Source organism: Chiloscyllium plagiosum, unplaced genomic scaffold (assembly GCF_037043375.1).
Source record: "Chiloscyllium plagiosum isolate Xiang-an unplaced genomic scaffold, Cpla_swu_hap1 HiC_scaffold_5, whole genome shotgun sequence".
NCBI lineage: Eukaryota > Metazoa > Chordata > Chondrichthyes > Orectolobiformes > Hemiscylliidae > Chiloscyllium > Chiloscyllium plagiosum.
In genome coordinates, this window is record NW_028270143.1 from 102121298 (window position 1) to 102146259 (window position 24962).

General features: G+C 40.0%; 1 protein-coding gene across 6 annotated transcripts in view; it reads right to left on the reverse strand.

Moving 5' to 3' along the window:
* The window catches only part of pfkpb (phosphofructokinase, platelet b), a 140273-nt gene that overhangs the window by 75692 nt on the left and 39619 nt on the right, over positions 1–24962 (reverse strand). For 3 of the 6 annotated variants that reach the window (XM_087987537.1, XM_087987540.1, XM_087987535.1), the window contains exons 3-8: positions 20367–20444; positions 15609–15798; positions 10087–10252; positions 4639–4683; positions 4415–4523; positions 319–414 (exon numbers count right to left, since the gene is read on the reverse strand). In XM_087987537.1, coding sequence (XP_087843663.1) covers positions 319–414; positions 4415–4523; positions 4639–4683; positions 10087–10252; positions 15609–15798; positions 20367–20444 — 684 coding nt within the window. Of the gene's footprint in view, positions 1–318; positions 415–674; positions 771–4414; positions 4524–4638; positions 4684–10086; positions 10253–15608; positions 15799–20366; positions 20445–24962 lie in introns of all 6 variants that reach the window. The other 3 variants (XM_087987538.1, XM_087987536.1, XM_087987539.1) reach the window with 2 other exon arrangements.

Consider the following 24962-nt stretch of genomic DNA (forward strand, 5'->3'; position numbering starts at 1 on the left):
TATTGCATGCAATATTCAGTTTTGAAATGAAAAGCAAATTTCATGGTTTTGATTCAAGATGCATGCACATGCATTTTTGAACAAATTCAAACCGTACTGCACGTAATCGTCTCCATGATAAATGGCACAAAATTACTTCATCACGTGACGAAAGACAAAAACAAAGCAAATACAAACAGGAACACTGTCTTAAGTAAAACACTGCTGAGGGTTAGTGCACGCAGCAATCATGTTGCAATAAACAACAAGCAGAAAGACAGAGGACACTTCAGCAGTTGGTCAGAGCAGGAGTTGCACCACAAGAGGGTCTGTACTCACATCCTTAATCATGTCAGAGGTTATAGGTTTGTTGTAACAATCTATTGCCCCTTCCGATATAATTATAATATTCAGCCTTTTCTTTCGGGCACGGTTCTGAAGAACAAAATAAAAAATACATGACACTACATCAAAATTCAGGCACTAGAGCATTTTCCGCCATTATAGCTTCCTTCCCAGGACTCTACCTGAAGCACTGAAATCCTTGAATCACTCGATCGAATTAGTCTCTTTGTTAAAAAAAAGGAAGCATTCTTTTTGAATTGGATGTGACCACAAAGCAGAAGAATGCACCAGGAGGGAAACTAGAGCAGCAAGTGCTCCACCTTGGCCTGAATCTTTTTCCAGGTACTCACATCCTTAACAACACTGGAAGGAATTGCCTTTCTGTGTCTGTCAATGGCTCCTTCTGCAACTATGATAATGTTCAACCTGGTGCCCCGGGAGCGGCTCTAAAGGACGCAGAAAGAAATACTGGAAAAGTGAACATTTATTTTATGAGGCGAACACCATTCTAGTTTTTTACAAGACCTCTAATTTCACTCTGTTTTGTTTGAAATTGTCTGTGCAACACTATTCTTCTGTTCTGGTAGTTTAATAAGAATGTTAAAGCCAATTGATTCATTTTGAATGAATTAGCTCATGTAAGAATTCGACACAAATGTATAAATTTCGCAAAAGGCATCATTGGCTACCATTTCTTAATCACGGTCTTTTTTTTTGACAGGAATACTTCAAATGAATGCATTCTACAAGTAATTGGAAAAATTTAAAACTTATTAGAATTTGGCTGAGATGTACTGGAAGAATCGTTTAACTGTTTTTGGGGATTCTGTAGAAGTCAAAATGGTGTATAGTCTTAAACAGAATGAATCTTATCTTTAAGAGTTGAACACAATCGGCCTCTCACGAGGACCCATTATGAAAGCCTCCCATCTTGACTGGGCAATTAATAAATGTGAAACACTGTATGGGAGGATGCAGAGACAACATCAAATAAACACGTAAACCCGTGTGTCACCTCAGGAAGTTCCTCAAATATCCAATGGATACCTACAAAATGCATTAGGAAAAGACATCACTGCACATTTTTATTCTATTAGAATAAAATATCGAGAATAAACTACAAAAGTGCATTGAGAAAAGGCTAAATTATCAACCACTAGAGGAAGATTTAGAAGCCGTGAAGTGTATATTGTGATTTTTGAACATGTAGAAGGTGAGATACAAAGTTTCAAGTCCAGCCAATGAGAAGCCTTGTTAAGGCACAAAATGCAGGATACCAATGTCAAGGGAGCACGGCTTATTGCAGCAGCTGAAAGGGATAGCATTGGTCTTTCTAAGGTTCAACAGTGATACTAATATATTAGCAGTGTGAAATCACAAAAGCTGGTTGTGAGGACAAAGGAAGCTGTACTGTTATACAGTTGGTAGTCACCTACATAGACACAAGAGCCAATTCCATACCTGCTATGGGATACATGTTCTAAACTACTTTACAACAGATATAGATGCATTCACACCTCCCCCAAATATATAACTATTTGTGTTATCATCTCCAGATGTAGTAGCAGGGCTGCATGATGATCTTTTTGAATCAATGAAGTCTGATAGACCAAATGAATTTTGTTCTTTATAACTATAATCATCTTGTGATGTTACCAGGATAGAACATGAATGGGGTGGAAAGAGTTCCAAAGACTGATGGCGAACACGTAAAAATGTACAAGTATCTTCATAACACTCAGCTTAATTGTAAAATGGAGATGGACAACAATCAAATTATAAAAATAAGTCTGAGTTGACCAAATGGAGAGTATATTCTGAGGATGCATTCATTTCAGAGATTTAGATAGCCTCTTAGATCATAAGAGAGCAACTCAATAGATTATAGGCAACATCTAGGGCCTGATTTTGTAGCATTTGGAAGACTCAATGGATTTTCAAAATGGTGGCAGGACATGTTACATAAGCCCAACCATTTCCGCCTGACTTAATATTTGCCAAAATGAGGAAAGGGGCTGTGGTATGAATTATGCAGGGGAGAGATTTAGATTCCGTAAGACCATTCGAACTTAGCACCAAGTTTAAAGAAACTACATTTGGCTTTTGCAAGTTTAAGTTATGTGTGATAATCATGAACTTATAGAACAGACATAAACACTCTCAAAACAGATCATGTCTGTTTGCTAACATGGTCTGAAATTTAAATGCCCTGCTCTTCAAACTATAAACCAGATCTGGCAGTGATTATTAAAAAAAAACTTTTCTGGACTGTTTTGATTGACAGGCCAGTTTGTGTAGAATCTGTTCTAGTAGTTTCAATAAAGTCACTCATTGACATTTCCCTTCGGGCAATACATTATAATTTCAAAAGCTACAGTCAGAGCAGCATAGAGTTCTGATTCCACAGTTTGATTGATAGTTTAAAGACGCTATCAAAAGATTAGGGTTCGGAACAAAAGCTTGTTTGTTTTTATAAACGATTAACCATTCAAGAAGATTTAAAAGCTTTGATGCCTTCATAGTTTTTGTTTTCACTAACAAGTCTGACTTTATCAAATTCCACTTGTATTTCTTCTCTACATGGTTTCTCGGGTTTGCCCTTACAACATACTAGCAATTGATTTGGCATAATGGTTACAAGAGGACATTGAATTGGATTTGACACTAAGAGGGGCCAAGCGAGACAAGACAGTAAGGGTTGGGTAAAGTGAGACTATGAGGGGTGAGAACCAACTGGGTTAAAATCTTCTGTAATAACTAGGAACAGATCCCAGAGAATTGAGGCAGGCTTTCTAACCAGACAGCTTTGCCAGGCTGTGCCCTCCTAACACCTAACTCCATCCAGGATTCAACCATGTCAACCCATGCTCCCCTCCACCCATAGCAAAATATCAGCACTTTTACCAAGGCGCATTTATAGATTTCCTAATTGAAATCAACCATCTTAGTAGCAAAAAAATCAGCTCGTGAAGTCAGACATTGCTCTAGATATTTATCAAAGATCGCCTCTGGATTTTATCATAATAAAAACGTTGTGCTTATAACTTTCTCTGATAGGGTCTGTTTCTATGCTTACATCTCTATGACTCTTCGGTCCAACTTGTCCATGCCGACCAGATATCCCAACCTAATCTAGTCCCACTTGCCAGCACCCAGCTCATATCCCTCCAAATCCTTCCTATTCATATACCCATCCAGACGCCTTTTTAATGTTGCAATTGTACCAGCCTCCACCACTTCCTCTGGCAGCTCATTCCATACACGTACCACCTTCCACGTGAAAACGTTGCCTTTAGGTCTCTTTTATATCTTTTCCATCTCATACTAAACCTATGCCCTCTAGTTCTGGATTCCCCCACCCCAGGGAAAAGACTTTGTCTATTTATCCCATCCATGCCCCTCATGATTCATAAACCTCTATCAGGTCACCCCTTAGCCTCTGATGCTCCAGGGAAAACAGCTCCAGTCTTTTCAACCTCTCCTTATAGTTCAAATTGTGAACTATTTCTGTGAAAGGTTATCGGCTTTTGGATGTCAATCACTTTTGGAATTATTTTTCTTCTCTACGTATGCCACCAATGATGGATGGAAACTTAGCAGTGCTGTATGAAGTAATTTAATATCGTATAAAGGCGATTACGAGTTGCACAGCTTAGAATCAGACAGTATGTTAGACAAAACAACAGAACTAGTATTTTTGCTAAAAGGCACTATTCCTTCATAATTTAAGCAAAATTCAGAGTGTTACAACACACTACTTCCTCATCTTGTACTTAGACTGACTTTTTCCATTTGTTATTGACAGAAGAAATTCACACTCCAACTGTCATCCACCTGCAACCAAATTCCTTCATCAATAGCACAAAAAACATCATTTAAATTGTGAAATGAGAAGTGAATCCCAATTGCTCACTTTCTGATCCTTTGTTTTACATTACCTATGAAACTCGTTGGCATCATGCACTAAGAATTTGCCAATGTAATTCCTGTCCAATGTAAATAGCAAACACTAATTTCAAATTCACTGTTTCTACCACATCTAGCATTTCCAAAAATAAAGCAATGTCATGCCTCCTCGAAAGTGTTTTACCTCTGAGAGTTTCTGGCACATCTGATCCTCCCAGCCGTCTGCTGGAGGGCTTTCAGGGATGAAAACCCAGTCTGCACCGCAGGCCAAGGCACTTACTAGAGCTAGGTATCTAAAAGCAAGACATTTTTCATTATCTTTCATTCTTATCTTCAAAATGATTACCAACAACTTCAATCATGTTGATCTTAAAACTACCGGTCAATCTCACAAATTAGTTTGCTCACCCGCAATGTCTACCCATCACTTCCAGCACAAATGTCCTCTGATGACTGCAAAAGAATGGGGAAAGAGTTACAGAATCAGTTATTGTATATTCTTTGTCCTCTGGATTCCTGATGAAGGGCTTGTGCCCAAAACGTTGATTCTCCTGCACCTTGGATGCTGCCTGACCTGCTGTGCATGAACTATTTTCCCTAATACACAGAAAGGTTCTGGCTAATAATTTGGGAAAAGCAGAAAATAAGGAATTGGTGATAAACACTTAAGAGTGCGTGAAAACAATCTCAATCATAACTATCAATGTTCACCGACAGCACCAGATAACCTCAGATATTTTATTTTGTATTAGTGCTGTTAAAATTATTATTTTAGATTATAATAAAAGCAGGAGGGACAGGAAATTCTCAGCAGATTTTGCAGCTTAAGTGCGGAAAGAAACTGAGCTAATTCAATGGATTTTTAATTTCATGCAGGGTCTGGAATGAAGGTGGATAGTCAACTGAGAACATTCATTTTCAATTAAATAAGTAGAAGTTAAAGTTGCGAAAGTCCCAGCAGATCATAGGGCTGCTATCTCATTGGAGAGTTTAGCCTGAGGGTCACTGCACCTTGGGCATGGTTAGTAACCTCAGGTAATGTAGGAATTGAACCTGTGCTATTGGTGTTACTTTGTGCTGCAAACCTGCCATCGATCCAACTGAGCAAATGACCCTGCCCCATGTTCTTTTTCTCAAGCCTCATCCCCACACTGATTGTGATTCATAGTTAGCATTGTAGGCAGATCTAGACCAGGTCAACATGGAGAGAGCTGAAAGAAGGATGTGAGATGTGGGTGGGGTTTGGGGGTGTGGTCATGTGATGGGTCACCCATTGGGTTCCTTCTCTCCTCTGCTTGAAAATGGCTTATAAGGCCGCAGGTATGGGTGCTGGCTGTCCGCTATAAGGACTGCCGTTCCAGGATCATGACAGATAGCAGTGGCTGTTTCTTTTAAAAAAACCTCAAGAAAACAGTTCTTGCCACATCCCTCGAAATCTTTATCTCCAAGCTTGGAGCTCCCACCTTAGCCAGTGGGTCACCTGGAGAGGTGTTGGCCTCGAGGCATTTTTGCTGGATTGTTAACTCAGAGTCCTAGGTAATGTTCTGGGGACCTGGGTTCAAATCCCACCATGGTGGAATTTTAATTCAATTTTTAAAATCTGGAAGAGACTAATGATGACTATGAAACCATTACCAGTTGTCGGGAAAAACTCCATCTTATTTACCAATATCCTTTAGGGAAGGAATCTGCCATCCTTATAAGGTCTGGTCTATGCATGACTCCAGACCCACATCAATGTGGTTGACTCTTAACTGCCTTCTGGGCAATTAGGATTAGGCAATAAATGTTGGCCTAGACAGAGATGCCCTCATCCTATGAACGAATAAAAAAAATGCAATCCTTGAGAGCTGGACAGCTTCCCATCGATCCTCCTCTGTCAGCAACATGCCTATCAAGCTTCCCTCTTGATGGATAATTAACTGCAGCACTAAAAGTCCCAGTGATTTACCTAAAGTACACCATGTGCAAGTTCAGGAGCTGGAAATAGCCGACATTTCCCAGTTGTGACCTAAGTTGAAAGCCAAGGGCAATATTTCAAGTCTGTGGCCTTTCATCAGAATCTGAACACTAGATTATAATCTCTTCTTTTGTATTTGGATGAGTTGTGCTGGGAAATTAAAGCAGGAACATCAGCAATGTGCAGTTCTGCAAAGCAGCATTGAACAGGAAGAGCATAATGTTACATCATTAAAATGACATTGCAAAGTGTAAAGCCATTGTAAAGTCTGCAGCAAGTGTACAAGACCTTAGTCTACAAGTGTACAACTGTAATATTATAACTGGTTTTGGTGCACTATAGAAATAATACTAAAAATAAAGGACAGGTTTGAGCATAAATTCACACCAACATCACCAAGGGAGTTAACAATTATGAAGGCAATCCTTTGAAGAAGTTAGTGGTATTTCCATTTGAGATGAGTGGATTAAAAAGCAGCTTGACAAAAAGCCATCAAGTTATGAAAGATCCTTCGATAATCACAGTAATATTGTGGCAACAATCACCATTTGTTTCGGTACAATTTGGCTGCGTTCGTACACTGACATTAAGAAGAACCATAAAACCTGCAGCATTTAAAGGAACACAAATATTATTGGTGTTTTTCGAAAAGCACACCTGTACCTGCAGCAAGGTGTCTGGTTACATCCAATATGTTTAATATAATTTATTAACACTCCAATACAAAGGGACACTTGCACCATCTGTCAGGTGGTGTTATTGGCCATTGTGGTAACACTTAATAAAAAAGATAAATATTTTACCTTTCTTTAACTGTTTGCAAGTGGCATATTTCAAGTGGTTTACGCATAACAGGATAAGACCTTCCTGATATTAAGATAAATGTGCTTAATCAGACTGGAATATGCCATGAAACAACAGCAAACTAAACGCCAATGAAGGATAGCAGATAACAGCAGATTTATCAATAAACATAAATCAGTTTTAAGAAAGCTAATCCTGTTGTCAACAAAGCAAAGTGCTCTTGAAACCCAAAAAAAAAGCAACTCAGCTTTGTAAGTGGATGTATAGGTTTTTTTTCATGTTCTGTAATTTCTGCACGAGTATTGCTGAATAAACAAACACACTGGCAAAACCTTTTGCCTTGCATTCATCAGGACAATTAGCAAGAAATATCTTAAGGGAAGGCCACGTTTATACAATATGAAAGCAGTGTGCCATTGGTTGACAAGTGAACTTTGATTGATGAAGACATTCCCATGGAGAATGTATTAGGAGAATGACTGGTGCATTCCCCATGGCAACACTTCTGGTTTCCCCATGGCCTTTAGGTGAAGTATTGAAACCTAGGCCATATCGGCCCTGTCCAAGGATGTGAAAAATGACATGATACAATTCAACGAAATGAAGGAAAATATTTGCCAAGGAAATGATGGGGATCAGGAGATGGGGGTAAAAAGCAGCAGAGGCAACTGAATGAATAGTCCTTATTGTAATGACACAGAAATTCTTTGCATTTGTTCAAAGTGAAGGTAACTGGGACAATGGCAGGAGGTTAATGAGGTATCTTGCTCATAGACCTGAAGAGCACTGATTCTTCTCCAAGTATTGTAGAGATGAATTTCTTGAATTTGCATGGGGTTGTTCAGGTGTCCCATCTTAACTTCAGAATTCTAGAACACTTGTGTAAAGATCATCATCATGTCTTTTTACTGCTTATTTACTGGAGGATTCTACAAAATTTCCACTGATGTTACAACAGGTGATCAAAATAACCCTTTGTGGAAGTACATGGCTACAGTTTATAAAATGGGCATTAAAACATAGTGAAGGAAAAATCTTATGATGGATTTGATAAAGTGCCACATCAATGGTTACTGCACAAATAAAAGCTCATGGCTTGGCAATTAGACAGACGATTGGCTGGCTAATGAAGAGCAAAGAGTAGGTGTAAGTGGGTCATTTCAGGTTGGCAAGATTTAAAGTTTATTGCTTCACAGGGAAAAATGCTAGGACCTCAAATGCTTAGCTAAATTACTTAGAGAAAGAAACGGAAGTTATGTTGCTCAAACTGATGATGACACAAAGACTGGGAGGAAAGTAAATTGTGAAAGGGAAAATAAGGAGGCAAAAAATAGATAGACAGGTTAAGCGAATGGGCAAAGAAATGGAGAATGGTGGTAAAAGTAGGAAAACGTGAAATTGTCTATTTGGCAGTAAGAATAATAATTACTATGCAAATGGTGAGAGATTGCAGAGCTCTGAGTTGCAAAAGAATGCCCTCGTGAATGAATCACAAAACGTTACGACAGACCAACCACAATTATCTGAAAGGGATAGGCATGGAGTATTTTGTTCGGATAACTGGTTGTTCAGATAACTGCTCAGGGTTCCCATGGCAATGGCAATAGCAGGAACAGGGTTCCGTGGTGGCGGCAATAGCAGGACCAGGGTTCCGTGGTAGCGGCAATAGCAGGAACAGGGTTCCTGTGGTGGCCCTGTTCCTGCTCCCAACACCAGCCCAGGATGCCTGGTCTCACTGTGCTGGCATGGTCTCGCTGTGCTTTTATTTAAATTGATTCAAATTTTTATGGGACCTTGAGGTCTTGTTCGGATAATCTGAAATTCAGGATAATTGATGTTCGGATAACCGAGGTTGTTCTGTATATAAAAGCAGTTGTAATTGGAAAAACTGATGGAATGTTTGAAAACATTAAGGTAGATATGCCCACAGGGGCCGAATGGAATCCATACTAAGATACTGAGGGAAGCAAGGGAGGAGATTGCTGGGGCCTTGACAGAGATCTTTGTATCCGAGGTCATAGGAGACAGGAGAATAGCCAATGTTGTTCTTTTGTTTAAAAACAGCAACAGGGATAATCTAGGAAATTATAAGTAAGTGAGTTTTTGATTAGTGATAGGGAAATTATTGAAGAAGATTGACATGTTAGGTCAAAGGGCCTGTTCCTGTGCTATATTGTTCCATGTTCTATGTTATTATTTGTCCTGAGGGCAATTAAATGCAAAAGTAGGAAGCTTATATTTCAGTTATAAAGGCCATTGATCTCCACATCTGGAGTACTGTAGTGGTACTGTCTTTGCTTAGTATTGGCAAACAGTTTTACAGAAGGATATAAGTATGTTGGAAGCAGCTCAGAGCAAGATTACCAGATTAACACATGGAATGAGTAGGTTGGACAGGCTTGGCTCATATCTACCGGAGTTCAGAAGAATAACACAAATACAATCCTGAGGGGTCTTGTCAGGGTAGATGTGGAGAGGATGTTTTGTAGGAGAATCTAGAACCAGCAGTCACTATTTAAAAACAGCAATAAGTCAAAAAAAAATTCTTAGAGGTTTGTAAGTCTTTGGGACCCACTTCCTGAAAAGGCACTGAAAACAGAGCTTTTGGATGATTTTTTTAAAGGCAGAGTAGATAGGCTTGTAATTAACAAAAGGGTAAAAAGTTATCAGGAAAAGATAGAAATCTGGATTTGAGATTACAATCAGACCAACTGTGATTGTATTGAATGATGCAGCATGGTCAAGGGGCAGGATGGTTACTGTTACTTTTTGTCCATTTGTTCATCTGTTCATAATAAATGCAGAAGAAATTCTCTTTACTCAGAGTGCTGAAAACCGGAATGCATTATTACAGGAAGTAGTTGATAAGCACTGGTGTATTTAAGGGGAAGCTAGATAAGCATGAGGGAGAAAGAAATAGAAGGTTATGCTGATAGCTGAGGAAAGAAGGGAAATAGTTTGAGTAGAGCACAAACAATGGTATGGATTAAGGAGCAAAATGGCCTGTTTGTATGCTGTATTTTCTATGATTGCTATGTACTTCAATAGTCAGTTCTCACTGCACAATATTTTATATCCTCCCCTAAATTTACCTCTGAGCAGTGGTCATGATGGCATCCACCACTTCAATAATCCGGTGCAAAGCAGAGTCTGTACCGATGGTCATATCTGTTCCACAGAAATCATTGTCAATCGATCCAACCATGCCTACTATGTTTAAGTGGCTGTACTTCTGAGCTGCTGCTTTATCGATTTTACCTAAGTAGGACAGGAAAGCAAAAAGCAAGAAGAAATTTGAACATGTCATCAGTCAGGATCAGAAAATTCAAGGTGCAACTAATTCCGAATAATTTTCATCCAGTAAATCATGATTTACTGGATGAACACATCAATAGATTATACGCATTGTGAAAATATACACTTTTCTAAAGTCTGGTATTTTTGGATAAAGTTTAACTTCCCAAAACAAATGTCAGAGGTAAGAAGAAAATATGTTCAGAAGTGGAATATGGAAACTATGGTGAGACTGTGCAGCCTCATTTTAACAGCCATTCAGTTCTGAAGCACAAGGAACCAGGTACCTCAGATCGCATGAAGCTTGACAGCTTAAATAAGAACTGAAAATGTGTTGCTGGAAAAGCGCAGCAGGTCAGGCAGCATCCAGGGAACAGGAGAATCGACGTTTCGGGCATAAGCCCTTCTTCAGGAAACCTTTCCTGAAGAAGGGCTTATGCCCGAAACGTCGATTTTCCTGTTCCCTGGATGCTGCCTGACCTGCTGCGCTTTTCCAGCAACACATTTTCAGCTCTGATCTCCAGCATCTGCAGTCCTCACTTTCTCCTCCAGCTTAAATAAGAAGGACTACCTGTGGGTCAAAAGAAGCATGAAGTTTCAACGACACACAACCAGCTTTTTACTAAACTATCAACCCCACAACACTCACAACACAGCTAGATTTACTCACCAATAACTTACTCAACACTATTCATCTTAGGTCCTGTCAAGTGAATACAGATCTAGATTCCATTGTAGTCTTGGTTCACACATAAACAAGAAATGAATCATAGAATCCTTACAGTGTGGAAGCAAGCCACTCAGGTTCTCACGTCCACACTGACGCTGCGAAGAGCATCCCACCCAGACCCATCCTGTTACCTGATCCCTGTAACCCAAGTAAAAACAAGGACTGCAGATGCTGGAAACCAGATTAGAGTTGTGCTGGAAAAGCACAGCAGGTCAGGCAACATCCAAGGAGCAGGAAAATCGACGTTTCGGGCAAAAGCCCTGTATTCCCATGGCGAACAGCTCATTGCTTGTCTTCCCAAATCTTTGTCCGTCATGAACAACGGACAGTTCAGGATTGAATCAATTCTCTCCATTTTCCTGGATGGGTGCAGTTCTAACATTGTTTAAGAAGCTTAACACAGCCCAGAAGAAAGTACTGCTGGTGAACAATGGCTGCTATGTGTATCAACTACAAAATATGTTGTTGAAATTCTCTAAGGCTTCCCAAGCTCACATCCTCTTCCATCTAAAAGGATATGAGCTCGAGGTGCACACAACAGTACCACCTTCAATTTCACTTCCAAAGCACACTATCTTAACTTGGGCATGTACACTGTTCTTTCATCAATGTTTGGTCACAGCTATGGAACGTCCTACCTATAAGCACTGAGAAAACACCATCACAATGTGGACTGCTGTGTTTTGAAGTATATGCTCCTAACCAGGAGTGGGAGCTGTCTGTAATGTCAGCTTCTGGATTAGTGGTGCTGGAAGAGCACAGCAGTTCAGGCAGCATCCAAGGAGCTTCGAAATCGACGTTTCGGGCAAAAGCCCTTCATCAGAAATAAGTAGTTGTTGGCCTTGCCTGAACTTAGAAGTGTGACAGACATTAAACAGGTCAGGTTACACAAAGCAGTAGCCTGAATGATCAAATTACAGAGTCTAAGCTCGATCTCAAGCAAAATTAATCTATCAGGAACCTGGCCTTGCCCACCTCAACTGCAAAGAGAAGTAGCCTCAGATTTAATGTTTGTACATCAGGTTTTGAAGGGCTTGCAAATTTGGGAACTTAAAGGAACAAGTTGGCTCCGAGCCTAGCAGAGCATCTTTTTAAGAGAATTACTTAGGGGCCAGGTGAAATACAAGATTTTCTTTTCCTATCAATACCCTCACAAAACTAACCTGTCATGATTGGACTCTCTGTCCAGGATCACTACCATAGCCCCTTTTTTCTCAGCTAGATAACCCGCAAACTAATGTTCTTATCCCATAGATCACCAACACACCACCAGCACCTCCCAAATTAGGTTGGCTTCCACGCAGAAAATTGTGAAAATAAAATTCAGATGAGCTTGTTCAGTTATGATTGGCAAGACCTCCTCATTCCTTGCCGTTCCAAGTCTCCTTCAATTGCTCTCCATTCCCTATACATATTAAAATTCAAAAATATGTTTAGAAGTCTCTTAAAGGCCCGAGTCCACTGTTACTCAAATCTCCTCCACAAGAACATCAGGAATAGAATCAGGAGTAGGCCATTTGGCCTCTAAAGCCTGCCCAGCCATTCAACAAGATCATGGTTGATGTGCCCCAGGCTTTAATCCTTCTTCCGTGCCAGATCAGCTGTCAACTCGGTGGCACAGTGGCTCTTAATAAGTCAATTTAATCATAAGATTATCAAATAACTTGAATTAAATAGTTTTAAATTAAGAGTAGAGTGTATTGCCTTGAAAGGTTTTGATGCAAGGGTTGACAGAAATGAGAGACCAGAAGCAGAAATCCAGAGAGTTGAAGTATGCTCGGGATGGAACAATAGATCAGATTTAACAGTATCGGGTCTCTTACCATTAGGGAAAGTACCCTAAAAGCAAATGAGAGAGAGAGGTTACAGAAGATCATGTTTGTCACGGTTATGGGTGGCAAGGTGGCTCAATGGTTAGCACTGCTGCCTCACAGCGCCAGGCACCCGGGCTCATATCCAGCCTCGGGTGACTGTCTGTGTTGAGTTTGCACATTCTCCCTGTGTCTGTGTGGGTTTCCTCCAGGTGCTCTGGTTTCCTGCCACAATCGAAAGATGTGCAGGTTAGATAAATTGGCCATGCTAAATTGCTCATAGTGTTCAGGGATGTGTAGGCTAGGTGCATTAGTCAGGGGTAAATATACGGTAGAGAATTGGTCTAGGTGGGTTCCTCTTCAGAGAGTCAGTGTGGACTTGTTGGCCTGAAGGGCGTGTTTCTACTCTGTAGGGATTCTAATTCTAATTCTAAGTTCTAATACAGAAGAGGTTCAGAAAATATTGACAAGGATGTTGTCAGATAGTAGAGTTTGAGCTATAAGGAGAGGTGAATAGGCCGGGGCTGTTTTCCCTGGACTGTGGGAGGCTGAAGGATGATCTTATAGAGGCTTATAAAATCATGAGGGGCATGGATAGGATAAATAGCCACCCTGGGGTGGGGGAATCCAGAACTAGAGGGCATTGGTTTAGGGTGAGACGGAAAAGATTTAAAAGGGATATAAGGGGCAACGTCTTCATGCAGAGGGTGGTGCATGTATGGAATGAGCTGCCAGAGGAAGTGGTGGAGGCTGGTACAGTTACAATATTTAAAAGGCACTTGGATGGGCATATGAATATTTGGGTTTAGAGGAATATGGGCCAAGTTGGCAAATGGGACTAGATTAATTTAGGATATCTGTTTGGCATGGATGAGTTGAACTGAAGGGTTTGTTTCTGTGCTATATATCTCTATAACTCTCTAACTCCTTCAAACTACTGAATATCTTTTGAACTGCCTATAATGCCAAAACATCCTTTTTTTAAATGTGGGAATCAAAACTGTCCACAGTACACCAGGTGTGGCCTCACCACCAGCCTTTACAGTTGTACAAGTTTTCCCTGTTTTTAAAAGTCCAACCCACTAGCAATAAAGGCCAAAATTCCATTTGCTTTCTTAATTACATGCTACCCCCATGGGCTAACTTTGTGCTTCACATTTGAGAACATCCAGGTCCCTCAGAAGTCTCTCTCAATTTAAGTAATAGTCTATCTCTTGATTCCTCCTACCAAGGTTCATGACCTCGCAATTTCCGACGTTAATCTCTGTTAGAGTCAGAGTCATAGATATCTGCTGTGTTTTTACACTCACCACTGACCTATCTATATCTTGTTGCAAATACTTTGTGTCCTCATCCAGCATGCCCTTCCACCTATTTTTGTATCATAAGTGAATTTGGATACATTACTCTGGATTACATTCTCTCCCTCTTTTCCAAGTGTTGATATAGATAACAATTAATTGAGGCCCTAGGACTGTTCCTTGTGGTACTTCACGTTATGTATTTCAACCTGAAAAAAAAATCAGTAATCTGACTCTATCTACTGCCAATCCTCAGTTTATGCCAATCCTCAGTTAACCAATCCTCAGTTTATGCCAATCCTCAGTTAACCAATCCTCAGTTTATGCCAATACGTTAACCTCAATACAGTGAGTTCCAAGCTTATGCAATAACCTTTTATATAACACCTATCAAGTGGCTTCTGAAAATCTGAATACACCTCATCTACTGATTCCCCTTTATCAACTCCACTTGTAATATCCTCAAAGAACTCTAGCAAATACTTCATCTGGATTTGAAACATTACCTTGCTCTCTCCCCATGGATGCTGCCTGACCTGCTGTGATCTCCAGCACTTTTTGTTTTCAGTACTGATTCCAGCATCTGCAGTAATTTGCTCCTGCTCTTGCACCGTTCAGTAACCCATCAAATGGTGAGCATTACTTTCTTCAAACTCCTCTGGTTTAGGTTGACAGTAGCACCAATTGTTTTAGTAAATCATAACAACACATTTTTAAAGCATCCTGTTGGAAAATAGTCAAGCATAACAAAAATTTCCCTCTGCTCATCAATATAGGTAGAATGTAGAAGTGTGGCTATGTCACTTGTGCACTTGAACATTCATAAGACATTTGCAAGATCACTATGATCAAACGCATTTCACTAAAAACCTCTTTCCAAAAATGTTGGCTCTATTTTCAGAAAACCCCGTTGCTGCAAAAAGAATTCAGAATGAGTTAAGTAAGTTAATAGCAGATATGGAAACATAACTAAAATGCTATGACTATACAGCCTCAGTACTTCCCTGAACTCAATATCACTTTCAACTAAAATGATGGAATCACTGTGTCTTTATTAAATCCTATTGAAATTAAAAGCCCTCAATAAATCAGAGGTCTCATTATTAAAGATTAATGGGTGAATCATTATTTTCTCAGCTGAGTTACACTAAACCATAAACAATTGCAGAATATGTAACAGCCACACATTTACTTATCTACAACTGTAAACCAGTAGTTACTGCCAAGCAATTTTTAAGAATTATCTTTAAAATACACCAATTCAAACATGCTTCATATTTCTTTTCCAAGACTGCATGTATATGGCACTTGCACTGCTATTGGCAATACTCACATCTTCAAGCAAAGACTTTTGCATTTTGAAAAATGACACTGAAAGCAAAAAAGTACAACTTCACAAGGATTATTATTATGCAGGATATCTCACTCTATATCAGGCCTCTGAAAGAAAAGCCACAGAACCTGAATACAAAACATACCTTGCTGAATGAGCTCCTGCAGTAATCCTTGCCATTCTTGACGGAAAAAATTTGCGCCAGTTAAGCTACCATCTCCACCAATCACACACAAGTTTGTTATGCCATGCTGGATGAGGTTGTTGGCAGCCCGGAGACGACCCTCGCGGGTACGAAATTCTTTACAGCGTGCGCTTCCAATAACTGTCCCACCCTGAAAACAAAGCACACAGGTTCCTGGTGATCTTCCTCACATGTTCTTGTGCGAGATCAGAGCAACCACTGAAGAACCTTCAGTGATGACATTCAAAATGTACAAAGGGAGTTAAATTGTCATCAAACTTGCTATTTCCCATTGAGTCATATAGTACAGAGAGAATAAACAAAAAGGAATTCGAGGTACAAAGAAAGAGTATGAGAATCAGTTAGATGCTTGACTATGAAGAGAACACAAATGTCTTGTCATAGGAAGGGTGATGCTTAGTAAGTATCAAAAATATAATATTCTTGTGATGGTGAACTAAGGGATTAAAGCTTCACAGAGTTTTAGAGTCAGGGAGTCATGCAGCACAACTCGTCCACGCTGACCAGACATCCCAATCTGATCTAGTCCCATTTGCCAGCATTTTGCCCATATCCCTCTAAAGTCTCCCTATTCATGTACCCATTCAGATGCCTTCTAAATGCTGCCATTGTACCAGTCTCCATTGCTTCATCAGCACTTTGTCTTCATGAAAGAAAAGGCTGCCCTTGCAGTAGTAAAACCTGGAAATAGGAGAGATAATGAATATAATAAAAGAAAGAGGCTGCCAGTCTCCAATCCAAACAGATGTATCTGACATGACTGAAGAGATGAAACAAAGTTGAAATAAAGCTCTTCAGTAGAAGAAACAATGATGACTGTATCAATTTCAAAAGGATGTAAATGGATAGGATAGGCAGATTAAATTTAACACAGAAATGGTTGAGTGGTATGTTGTGGCAGAAAGAATGAACAAAGGAAGTAAACAGAAACTGATTGGGGCAATTATAAAGCAAGGAGTTTTGTAAGGGGCACTTGGGGGTAAGGTGGTGACAGGTTACATAGGCTTCAGCTGGTGTACTTGTTCGGATCTGGGCACTACACTTCAGGAAGGTTGTCCAGATTTTGTCGAGGATCCTGGAAAGATTCACTAGAATGTTACCAGACACAGGGAATTTCAGTTAACTGGAGAGAGTGGAGAAGCTGTGGTTACTGTTCTTCGTACAGAGAAGCTTAAAGAGAAGCTTTGAAAGAGGCATTCAAAATCAGGCTTTGTTACAGTAAATAGGAGAAACTATTTCAATTGGCAATAGGATTGTTAACCAAATGACACGGATTCACACAAGATGAATGGCAAAAGATTTTCACGAGCACTGTCCAAGTGGATGGATGAAGTGGATTCAATAGTAAGAGAATTGAATCAATATTTGAAGGGAAAAAAATTGCAGGGCTATGGGGGAAATGCCCAAGTGACTTTGATGCAACTGGATAAGGTTAACTTGACAAAGTACTTTGAGTATCAGCACTTGTCTGTCCTAGAAATTGACTCCACCTACTGTGCCAAATTTGGAGTTTTGTGGGAACTTCTTGCTGTAACTGGCCATCTGATGATGACCTGTCATTATACCCTGAGCACTGGATCTCTGGAAGTTCCTCACCTAAGCTGCTCACATTTGCCTCATCTAAATTACGCTAAGGCAATGACATACCCAACTTCTAATTCCCATCTGTTTCATCCGCTTGGACATACAATATTATATCTCAGTTTCCATGATGTGGAGGTGCCGGTGTTGTACTTGGGTGCACAAGGTCAGAACTTCACCTGACAAAGAGGCAATACTCCAAGCTTGTGATTTCAAATAAACCTGTTGGACTATAACCAGGTGTTGTGTGATTCCTGACTCTATTTCCATGGATTTGGATAGCCTGTTCAGTGTGGAGAAAGTGAGAACTGCAGATGCTAGAAGTCAGTCAAAGAGAGTGGTGCTGGAAAAGCAATAAACAACCCACCGCCCTGTGGCTGAACATTTTAACTTCCCCTCCCACTGCGCCAAGGATATGCAAATCTTGGGCCTCCTCCACCAGCAAACTCCAGCCATCCGATGCCTGGAGGAAGTGCACCCCATCTTCCGCCTTAGGACCCTCCAACCACACGGGATCAATGTTGATCTGACCAGTTTCCTCATTTCCCCTCCCCCCACCTTATCCCAGATCCCACCTTTCAACTTGGCACTGCCCTCTCCAGTCCATCTTCCTTTCCACCTATCCGCTCCACCCTTCTCTCCGATCTAATACTTTCACCCCAACCTTCTTCTACCTATCGTATTCCCAGCCCCATCCCCCTCCCATTTATCTCTCAGCCCCGTTGGGCTACCCCCTCATTCCTGATGCTCGAAACGTTGACTCTCCTGCTCCTTGGATGCTGCCCGATTTGCTGTGCTTTTCCAGCACCATACTCTTCAAGCCTGTCCAACATTGGCATGAGGTTTCCAAGGTTTTACCTGACCTCACGATCATAGTCCTGATATATGACGAACAAAGTTTGAAGTCTAGCTGCCTTACTGGTGAATGATGCTCTTCAAAACATCTGAAGTGACCTGAGACAAATCTCAACAGCAAAGTATTTGCCAAATAAATGAATACAGAACCTGGTGATGCTGAATAACAATGCCAGCATTTCCCATTCAATAATTTATAGTATGCCTGAAAGTGTAATAAATTTTAGAACCAAAAGCAAACTGCTCTGCCTTTCTGAAGATGACATTCTCCATTTGGTGAGGCAGTTACTTTGAGTATAATTCCTTTCCTTGGATCATGACAACATAGGTTTGCCCCAGCCAAAAGTGACTGCTTTAATGGTTCAAATTTGTGTTGGATCTTCATGACACAAGAATGCCACATTTTCTCTTGAAAGATTTGTGCAGTAATGATGCTATGAATTACTGATTGTAAAAACCCATTAGCTTATTACATATAGAACATATGGAACATTACAGCACAGTACAGGCCCTTCAGCCCTCGATGTTGCACCGCCCTGTCATACTAATCTAAAGCCCATCCCACCTACATTATTCCATGTACGTCCATATGCCTGTCCAATGACGACTTAAACGCACTTAAACTTGGTGAATCTACTACCGATGCCGGCAAAGTATTCCATACCCTTACTACTCTGAGTAAAGAAACTACCTCTGACATCAGTCTTATACCTATCTCCCCTCACTTTAAAGTTGTGTCCCCTCGTGTTTGCTGTCCCTATACTTGGATATATGGCCTTGAAGGAAGGAGATCTGCCATCCTTGGCTAGTTTAACCTACACGTGGTTACAGATTCACAATTACTTTTAACTGGTTTCTGAAATGGCCAATGTGTTCAAGGGCAATTTGTGATGGACAATAATAGCTGACTTTGCCAGCAATGCCCAGATCCTGTGAAAGAATAAGGATGATCCAGTTATTGTACACTTTGCTCTGTCTACATTGTTTGGCAACCTCACCTATGTTTGTTTCTGTTCCAAGTACTTGCAGACATTGACTGCCTTACCATCTTTTAGCTTTTATCATTTTTAAGTAGACTCATGATGTCACATCTCTCTATCTTCACAAGCAAATCCTTGTGGAATACCGTATTGGGGTCAATGTGGTTACCACCTCCAGTATTTTCTCAGAGATTCTTCATCCAAATAAAATTGTGATCTTTGACTTGTCCCAATATCCAATAACTAATGAACCAGTCAACAGTAGCTATGGGCTGTTGTCTCCACGCCAGCTGCTGCAGCCAGATTCCGAAGTTGACTCTAACTGCATGCTGATGTTGCAATGTTATCCAAAGTTAAAATGGGTCTTTCCAGTTTATTTAGGAACTCCAGAAAATTTGTATGATGAAGATGTTCTTTGCCAACTGCGAGCTTTATCTCCACTGCCAACTTGTCACCAAGATATTTACATAAACAGCAGTATGTTAATCAGTTAAAGTACAAGTACGACAAGTTCATATCACATTACTCATTCCAAAAATGGTTTTAAAAAATTGAGAGCTCTACTGAGGAGTCAGTACAGGCAAAATGGGATGAATGGTCTCCCTCTGTGCTGTATCACCCTACAACTCCATGAACAGGCACAGTTCTCTACCAAATGTTTAATCCCAGCATTAAAATTCATTCAAGTTCTACTTTGATGGGAATATTAAATAAAGCAAAATCACACAATTCCCAACTGTGGAGGAGGCAAGTTTTACTGAAAGGCCATGGTGAAAATCCAAAGTTAAATTTCTCTTTTGGACTATTACACTTTTACTTTAAGTGTAGAAATGGATAAGAAAATAGTATTTCTTTCAAACTGATCACGGATATTAGAGGCATTATCTGATGTATAGTATGCACTGATAATTTTCTTATTAAGAATCTATATAGTTATAAAATGTATCATAATAGCCTCTTCAAATAGAATAAATATCATATAATATACAGATGGTAAACATATGAGTCTAGAAGGTACTGAAATGCTATCAATTGAAAAACTGTAAGGTATTCTATAAGTATAAATCTCAGACTCAATTAAATCAAATAGTTACCAATACAGGGTAATGTGTAAAAGCTTAACTTTTGTTTTTGACAGCAATCCATGCAATCATTTTTCTTCAGCATTTTAGGATGCATTTTATTTCTACTTAACTCAAACTTGGAAACTCTCTCAGTTAATCAGAATCTCCATAAAGGAGTCCTGCTTTTTACTTCACATTTCAGCACTATATTCACTTACCACTTGCAAGATGCTCGAGACATCTTGCCAGTTGGCTTCCACAATGTATTTCCCACCATCCACCATACCCTGGTAACCCTGCAAGAGAATAATAAACAATGACATTTTAATTAATCCAAGCAGTTTCCATGTTACAGTGAAAGCATTCTGATACACTCAAATGCCAAAATGCAATTAACATTTACACAAAAGGTCGTGTTTAAGCAGTTATCGGATGATTCATTCGTGCTACATTTGAAGACTGCTTTCATTTGATAACTTTATGTATCCTTCAGGCTGCTGCTGCCACGCACTCTTTGCTAGGTTATAACTTTGGTTTTGAAATGGTGGAAGATGGAAACTCATTCACATGTTAAGAATCAATCAGAAATGGAAACATTGCAAATTTCTATGTCTTGCTGTCACCTTTCTTCTTTTGATGCCCTCCTGTTGACTAAAAAACACAGGGCACGTCCTTGTAACCTGAAACCCATGGACACAGGGGACTGTTTGGTAATGAAGCATGGCAGAATCTGGCAATGATTCACCCTTCAGCATTGGGAGCATGTTGTTATCTTACTCTATCCACTGCAGTTTCACAAAATGAGCCACAATCCATCTCTCTATGTTCTACAGCAGGCATCACAACCTCAGGCTCATTAAGGGTGTATGGGTGTCTCCTGACCTCAATTGAACAAATGCATTTGTCAACAACACGTTTAGCAGAAAGGAAGGTGTTCATGAATTGCATACTATCCAGCTTCAGTTTTCCTTAACTGCATGGGGAAGACAATTTAATAATGAAGTCTGCTTGAAAAATAAAATGACACCACACTGCAGACAATACTCCAAAAAAATCAAACAGCAGCAATTTCATCAAAATTTAATTTCCTGATGTTTGGAACTACTAGCTTACTTATACCCATCTCTCATTTCTCTCTCAATTTTCATTATTATTGGTATTTGAGTTATAGCAGTGTAATTTTTGCAGGATTACATTTTTCAGTAATTTTTTTTTAAATGGCTCTTTCAGTTATTAAGGTTGTTGGTGCTTGTTCTCTACCCTGTTATTTCTTAAAATGATCAGCATCAGTCCTGGCAGCTTGACAACTTAAAATACCTTGCTGCTCCTCATACTAAACTTCTACATTCCCAGAAATGATATAAATCTGAGCAACTTATTATTGCGCTGCAAGTGAGCATTCTCAGATTATATTTGGAATTTGCTTTTATATTTGGAAATGGCTTTTTGAAATCAACATTAATTTAAAATTATTTCTGAACTCAGCACAGCCTACGGGTTTGAAAACATGACTAAAGTAAAGCCAGTAAAGTTCAGCTTACACTCAGCAGCCACAGACAACACTCAATTCATCCATTAAAAGACATAACTGGGAAGCTGCTTTGGTGGCTAGAATGAAACCATTTTAAGTCTGTTGTGAAGCATGAGAACAATCACAGTATTCACTTTCTATTTTTTACTAAAGAGTTTGTTCATGTGAAAAAAAATGGTTGAACTGCTTTAAGGCTGCAGTTACAAACAATAGTAGAAGTGGGCTGTTTGGTTTACACAGCTGCTGTTGATAAGCAAACTGTTTTTCATTCAGTTGGCTTGTAACAGTACGTCTTGCTTTGTCTTTTCTTCCTCCTTGTTCTCTCCACCTCCACAAAACTTGACTGTTTTCCCATGGGAGTATATCAGTTCAGACAAAACCATCTACATGGTTCACTGCTCTTCCTAATTTACACCAAAAGAGGTCTACCAAAAATAGTATTGATGAGAAATGAAAAAATGGCATTTGACCCAACCCAACGATCAGACATGATCATACTGAATGGCAGCACAGGCTCGAGGGTCTGAGCAAGTTACTTCCATTACAAACACTGATGCTGCTACTCGCGTTGAGTTTCCCCACATTCTCTGTGTTTGTTTCAGATTTCTAGCACCTGCACATATTTACTTTTATCGATTAAGTTCTTTTCCTACTTTGTATGCTCAATGTAACCCACAATGTACATAACTCGCACCAATTTCAGAAAGTCAACCTTTGTGGTATCCCACAGAAAGGAGGGAACTGCACCATTTAAACAATGCTGTCAGTTCAACTTGGAACAGCCTGATTTAAATGCATTGGAAGTTTCCCAGAGTTCGGGTGAGATTTAGGAGGTGGAGGAACACCGTTGGGAACTGGGATGTTGCCCCAGAGAATTCCAGCAATCCTTCTAACCAGTGTTACACCCACACTTGCCCTGCACAATGTTGAATCGTACAAATGCAACTTTCCCCACTCCACTTTCTCACGGAAAAACTGTGGCAGCATGAGATTCGGAAATGGGCTCACGTTTCAGAAGCAGCAAAAGGGCTGTGCTTGTGATTTTCCCATCTCGACAAGGAAATCTGGCCTTGGATTACATATCATAATGACAATGCAGATGGAAAGAACTTCATGGTGATATTGGAAAAATATCACTGGGAGACATCAGCAAACAAGAGGCCCCAACACATAAGTGCTGCAACTTTCCACTCAAAATATTGCTTTTCTTCATTCTTTTGTGGGATGTGTGAGTTACTGGCAAAACAACACTCATTGCCAATCCCCAAATGTGACTTCATTCCTTGTTTTCCTTTCTACTAGTTGTTGCAACTGAATTTCAAGTCTCGTCTCAACCATGTTGCTGTGGGACAGAAGTAGACCAGAATAGGTAAGGAAGACAGGTATCCTTTCTTAAACGACAAAATTGAATCACACAGTTTTACTTTTTACAACAATTAATGATTCTGCAGTTATTGTAGTCACTATTACTGAGACTAGCTCTCAATTCCAGATTTATTCATTGAAATTTAAATTTCACCAGTACCCATAATGCAATTTGAGCCACATCTCTTGAACATTAACCTGAATTACTAGTCCAGTGACATTACCATTACGTCAACCACAATACACCTGAAGAAGAGCAGAATTAACAGAGGTCTTTCAAAAAAACGTTCAGTGGTTTGTTTGGGTAAATGCTAGTAGGTATAGGGAATGCTGGATGACTAAAGAAATTGAGGGTGTGGTTAAGAAAAAGAAGGAAGCATATGTCAGGTATAGACAGAATAGATCAAGTGAATCCCTAGAAGAGTATAAAGGAAGTAGGAGTATATTTAAGAGAGAAATCAGGAGGGCAAAAAAGGGGACATGAGATAGCTTTGGCAAATAGAGTTAAGGAGAATCCAAAGGGGTTTTACAAATACATTAAGGACAAAAGGGTAATTAGAGAGAGAATAGGGCCCCTCAAAGATTAGCAAGGCGGCCTTTGTGTGGAGCCACAGAAAATGGGGGAGACACTAAATGAATATTTTGCATTAGTATTTACTGTGGAAAAGGATATGGAAGATATAGACTGTAGGAAAATAGATGGTGATATCTTGCAAAATGTCTAGATTACAGAGGAGGAAGTGCTGGATGTCTTGAAACGGTTAAAGGTGGATAAATCACCAGAACTTGATCAGGTGTACCCTAGAACTCTGTGGAAAGCTAGAGAAGTGATTGCTGGGCCTCTTGCTGAGATATTTGTATCATCGATAATCATAGGTGAGGTGCCGGAAGACTGGAGATTGGCAAACGTGGTGCCAATGTTTAAGAAGGATGGTAAGGACAAGCCAGGGAACTATAGACCAGTGAGCCTGATGTCGGTGGTGGGCAAGTTGTTGTAGGGAATCCTGAGGGATAGGATGTACATGTATTTGGAAAGGCAAGGACTGATTAGGGATAGTCAACATGGCATTGTGCGTGGGAAATCATGTCTCACAAACTTGTTTTGAGTTTTTTGAAGAAGTAACAAAGAGAATTGATGAAGGCAGAGCGGCAGATGTAATCTATATGGACTTCAGTAAGACATTCGACAAGGCTCCCCATGGGAAACTGATTAGCAAGGTTAGATCTCATGGAATACAGGGAGAACTAGCTATTTGAATACAGAACTGGCTCAAAGGTAGCAGACAGAGGGTGGTGGTGGAGGGTTGTTTTTCAGACTGGATGCATGTGACCAGTGGAGTGCCACAAGGATCTGTGCTGGATCCTCTACTTTTTGTCATTTACATAAATGATTTGGATGTGAGCATAAGAAGTACAGTTAGTAAGTTTGCAGATAACACCAAAATTGGTGGTGTAGTGGACAGCGAAGAGGGTTACCTCAGATTACAATAGGATCTTGACCAGATGGGCCAATAGGCTGAGAAGTGACAGATGGCGTTTAATTCAGATAAATGTGAAGTGCTGCATTTTGGTAAAGCAAATCTTAGCAGGACTTATACACTTAATGGTAAGGTCCTAGGGAGTGTTGCTGAACAAAGAGACCTTGGAGTGCAGGTTCATAGCTCCTTGAAAGTGGAGTCACAGGAAAATAGGATAGGGAAGAAGGCGTTTGGTATGCTTTCTTTTATTGGTCAGAGTATTGAGTACAGGAGTTGGGAGGTCATGTTGTGGCTGTACAGGACATTAGTTAGGCCACTGTTGGAATATTGCGTGCAATTCTGGTCTTCTTCCTATCGGAAAGATGTTGTGAAACTTGAAAGGGTTCAGAAAAGATTTACAAGGATGTTGCCTGGATCGGAGGATTTGAGCTATAGGGAGA